The 5,218-nt window shown below is 40.4% G+C and overlaps 1 protein-coding gene across 1 annotated transcript; it reads right to left on the reverse strand.

Moving 5' to 3' along the window:
* Positions 1-307: 307 nt before the first annotated feature.
* Positions 308-2,231, reverse strand: abt1 (activator of basal transcription 1). The gene is given in 4 exon segments (NM_001165126.2): positions 308-1,024; positions 1,227-1,402; positions 1,503-1,839; positions 2,108-2,231. Coding segments are annotated over 3 exon segments (858 nt in total). The 5' UTR covers positions 1,804-1,839; positions 2,108-2,231; the 3' UTR covers positions 308-643.
* Between the last annotated feature and the right edge of the window lie 2,987 nt (positions 2,232-5,218).

Below are 5,218 nucleotides of genomic sequence, written 5' to 3' on the forward strand. Positions count from 1 at the left end.
TTTAAAGTGGCCTTTTATTGTTCCCAGTATAAGGTGCACCTGTGTAATGATCATGCTGTTTATTCAGCTTATTGATATGTCACACCTGTCAGGTGGATGGATTACCTTGGCAGAAATGCTCACTGACAGGGATGTAAACAAATTTGTGCCCAAAATTCGAGAAAAAAACTTTGTGTGTATGGCAAATCTCAGATGTTTTATTTCAGCTCATGAAACCAACACTTTACATGTTGCGTTTATATTTTTGTTCAGCATATATCAATGTATGGTTTGTGTTTATCTTTACAATAATTAAATGAAATAATTAAGAGGTATTTCCATTTAATATTTCCAAATAGCACATACAGTATGAGCAGGTGTTTTCCATGGCGCTGAACATATTGTTACTGCATCATAGCTAATAGTTTACAATACATTAAACCAAAAAGAGGATCTGTCCAAGTCTCTCCTACATTTATAATCAAATTACACTGATGGAGAAAACCCTATTTTTCCCTCGAGTCTGTGTGTCTGGACAGAGCCCATCCTCTCAGTGTCGCTCACAACACCAGCAAGTGTCAGGGGCAAAAGTTTGCTCTAATTGTGATACTGAAAAGAGACCAGTCCTGGGATACTGTGTTTGACCAGAACTGCCGGGCTAGGTTCAGTCCCTGGCTTTGCTGCCGTTGAAGATCTTGGCCAGCAGAGAGACGTTGGACTGGGACTTCTGTTGTATGTCCCTGGCCTTGTCCTGGGCCTTCAGCAGGTTCTTCTTGGACATGGTCTGTTTACGCAGGCGACTCATCTGGATCTCATCCTCTGTACATCGCTGAGTGAAGTTCCAAGTCTTCTCCTCTATCTTCTCGCCCTTCCTCTCCCTCTTCTTCCTCAGTTTGTCCATGTTCTGGCTCTTCTCCACATTGGCCAGGTAGAAGTTGGTCTCTCGTTTGGCCTGAGAGATCTCAGTTCTGAGGCGCTGCTGGAGCACAGTCATCTCATAGGCCAGTCGCTCACTCAGGTGACACCACTGGAACCTGTGGAGGTACTGAACAATAACATTGACAATTAAGAGTCAGAAAAATTATTTAGACCGTAAAAATTTCAACAAAATCAAATGTTGGTATTAAGGTTTCTATTAATAAGGAATGTGAGGCATGTGGGTTATGACAGTGCTTTAAACTTCCAAAGTTAAATGTAGTCACACTAAAATGTCCGCACAGAGATCATTGAAGAGACAATTGAGATACCTTGATGTTCCAGAGGTCACTGACAAAGCGGCTCCTTTTCCGGGCGCCCATCGGTGTGTTGTGGAGGCTAGCTGCCACTCTCTTGGCCACTCTCTTGTCCCTGAACTCCACCCAGCCCTCAGTGAAACTGCATGCCTTGGTGCCAGCTTTCTTTTTCTTCCTCTTCACAGACCGGTCTGAGGACAACAGGTATCATTGTAATGATTGAGACAAAACACAGAAATCCCATCAGTGTGTCAGGGTTGATTTTAACATGCAGAGTGAGTGCAGTCTTACCTTCAGGCTGTAGGAATATCCTTCCAATCTCCCCATACAGACTCAGCATGCTGCGCATATTCTTGGGTCTCAGTCTTGGTGGTATATGACCTAAATACACTATTCCTGGCAGACACGTCTTGCCTACTGACACCTTTTTCTCTTTGAGATCACCTTCAGCCTCTTCTTTAAGTTCCTCATCATTTAGTTCTTCATCGTCATTCTCTGTGTTGTCGTCATCCTCATCTGCTTCAATCTTGGGCATTTCTCCAGATTCTTCATCAGCCATATCCTCATTCACTTTATTCTCCTCGATGTTCATCCTCTCCACCTCACGTATCCAGACAGATCAGATGGCCTAGATTTATGTTGACAAATGGATTCAGGACAATTGTATTATCACGTGGTCCGTTTACAGAGATATGTAGCAAAAAAACAAACATAGCAGCTAGCTAGCCGTTAGCCTGACACTTGGTGATCCCAACATAGAGGCTAACTAGCCGTATGATAGGCACTACTCGCTGACACTGGGTAACGTTAGCTAGCTAAGTGGCTATCATGTGGGTTAATCACGCTTTGCACAAGCGTCTCTTACATTTACGTCAAAGTTGTTGATTTCAACTCACCGTGCAGCCTCGCGTCGACGTTCCAATACGAAAATCAATACATTAATAAGTAAATAACAATACGCTTTTCAAAGTAGAAGCTACCTAGGAACACAACGCAAATTAATGTGGACTACACGTGCGCAGGAAGTGTGATGACGTATGGCAGAAAGAAAATCAATACTTCCGGTGCATTGCACTTTTAGAACAAAAGGTGGCAACATTACACTGAGAATTAATTTAGAACGCACTGGTGTAAGGGTAACATGTTGGATAGTAAAACGTTGGGTCTCACTTCATGCACCCGCTGTGATGATGACGCTCAAAGTGATGACAGTACTGCCCTACAATGCAAAAAGGCAGTAACTACTCATAGCGTGGAACTGAGAAAAAATGGCTTTTATTTGCCTTGGTTTCACAGTAACTTTAAGCAGTTACTGCTAACATGACCCCCATTTTCTCCAAAACACAGTACAATAGAGGCAGGATACTTGTCCACATAATTAAGCATGTATTTAATGTAGCAAAAATTACATGAACAAATTTTCGATCAAATGAGCAGTTATTGCCTTTTTGCTTGGTAGGGCAGAGTAGTATACAACTTGATCTTGAACAACGTGATACTTGTTACAACAACATCTACTATAGCCATGTAAAAGTTAACCTCTTTTTTTTATCCTATCACCTTTTTAGGCAACTTGATCTGGGACTTCACTCGCTATAACATGCAAGGTTGATGTCTTCTTCACTGGGGCCAGTCTCAAAGCCAGAGCGAAAGAGTGCACTGTCTGCAGAACTTGCAGTCTACAGTCTAGCTTGCAGGTGGAAGCCTCAGGAGAAGACTACATTTGAGACATGACATAAAGAAATGTTCACAGGGAGACATGTCTCATAGCCCAGACCACCCTCTCCCATCCTCTCTGGTGTTCTTTCTTGCAGGGCTGCACTGGTGCTTTAATATGCATGGCCATGTGCCTGTTGCATGTGTGTCCCTGCATTATTAAACAGGATGACTTGGGTTTACTAAGTGCTGCTCTGCAACCCTGTCAGTGGTCTGTCTATCTTTAAATATAACCATGAACACTAAATCTGAATTCTCCAGGGAGGAAGGAGAGATGGCATGTTTCATATTGAATGCTGTTACATAAAGATGGAAGATGGAAGCGTTGAATTAGATTCTCTGTTTTCTCCCCTTCTTTAACGAGTTTTTCACCCTTTGTTAAATTGAAATGTAAATGTTCCTTAGTGCTTGTCTCTGGGAACAACAACATCAGTCAAGTAGCGGCAGGGTAGCCTAGTGGTTAGAGCATTGGACTAGTAACCGGAAGGTTGCAAGTTCAAATCCCCGAGCTGACAAGGTACAAATCTGTCGTTCTGCCCCTGAACAGTTCCTGGGCCATCATTGAAAATAAGAATTTGTTCTTAACTGAATTGCCTAGTTAAATAAAGTAGATTGCTACTTAGGCCTATATATTGTCACATAACGTTTGCTGTTGTTCTGCTGGTAAGTGTATCAACATCTGTGTAAACCGGTGAGCTACTGTATCCTAACCAAATGTCGTTGTTATTTCCTAAACTGTATCTTCAATGAAAAATTACTATTCTGTATATGTATATTCATAAACATGTATGAATACCTGCATATGAACTGCAGCCCTGCTAGGCTATGTCCACATTGATTGAAGTCATTCCACATTACCATGCAAGAAAACAGATTATTCATTTGGATAATTCATCTAAATAGTCCTGGAATACGTGAAAATTATGTTAACTTTTTCATAAAAGCATGAAACTTGGTACACTTGTACAGTTTGGGGCCCTCAATATTTTCAGATATGGAGGCATTGGAAAAACACCTCCTGACGGGCATGGAAGCTATTTTCCATTCTGCCATAGCCCAAAAAAATATTTTGCATTATATCTACTGAAGCAAACATTAAATCACAGAAAAGGTGATGTCTACCCCTATGTTGTGATGGACAAAGATTACAATGATACCATGCACGACTTTAAAAAAAACAATGGCGGCAGTGGCGATCATTTTGCTATTACACCATAACCTGACTATGTATTTTCCGTTCATATCTGCTGAACCAAGCATGATAACACAGAAAATGTGATGTTTTCTGGTCAATGATTACAATGATTGCAAAATCAAATATTTTTTATTCTACTTTACTGAAAATGTATGCATGGAGTCAGCCACTAGGGGAGGAGCAAGCAGGATTCTGCACGGGACAAGGATGGATGTCTGGTCCCCCCCACACACTTGAACTTCTAATTTCATAGACTTCAAGAACACTTTGGTAGTATGCATTGTGTCACTGGAATATTCTGAGATTCTATGGTATACTTATTTAGATTGTTACAATCATGGACATTTTTCAACTACTTCAAGGATAGTTCCAACAAATTAGTACCTTTTGCATCTGATACTTGAAGTAGAAATTGTGCTCCAATATTACATTTAAAAGCCTGTTATATTAAATAAAGTGCCCTTTAATATAGGTCACATGAATAATTCAATAAATCAAATTTTTATTTGAATAAAGACTTGCTAAAAAGCCAAAATTCTGCATTTTGACATGTCCCTCTGCAACTTCTGTGACTTCTAGGAAGATTTCACCATCATTGTAAAGCCCTTGTCATTTCTGAATATTATTATTTATTTCATGTGATTAAATGTTTGTTCCTCATTTTAAGGTCAAGCCTGTCACATGAACTGAACTTTTAATATTAATATGGTAAAACGGTGAAACTATTCCTTTTTAAATATCTTTTTTCAAAAGAAACATTGAACATTAATAGTGAAATAAAAGCAGGTGAGCTGGTTCTACTCTTTTTGGCCATTTTATGGTGTTTTGTGGTGGGAAACTGAGCAGGTGGAGCTTAACACATCAATCCTGTTACCCAGAGATAGACAGGCTAGAATAACACATCAACCCTGTTACCCATAGATAGACAGGCTAGAATAACACGTCAACCATGTTACCCAGAGATAGACAGGCTAGAATAACACATCAACCCTGTTACCCAGAGATAGACAGGCTAGAATAACACATCAACCCTGTTACCCAGAGATAGACAGGCTAGAATAACACATCAACCCTGTTACCCAGAGATAGACAGGCT

The sequence above is a fragment of the Oncorhynchus mykiss genome, chromosome 16 (assembly GCF_013265735.2).
Source record: "Oncorhynchus mykiss isolate Arlee chromosome 16, USDA_OmykA_1.1, whole genome shotgun sequence".
NCBI lineage: Eukaryota > Metazoa > Chordata > Actinopteri > Salmoniformes > Salmonidae > Oncorhynchus > Oncorhynchus mykiss.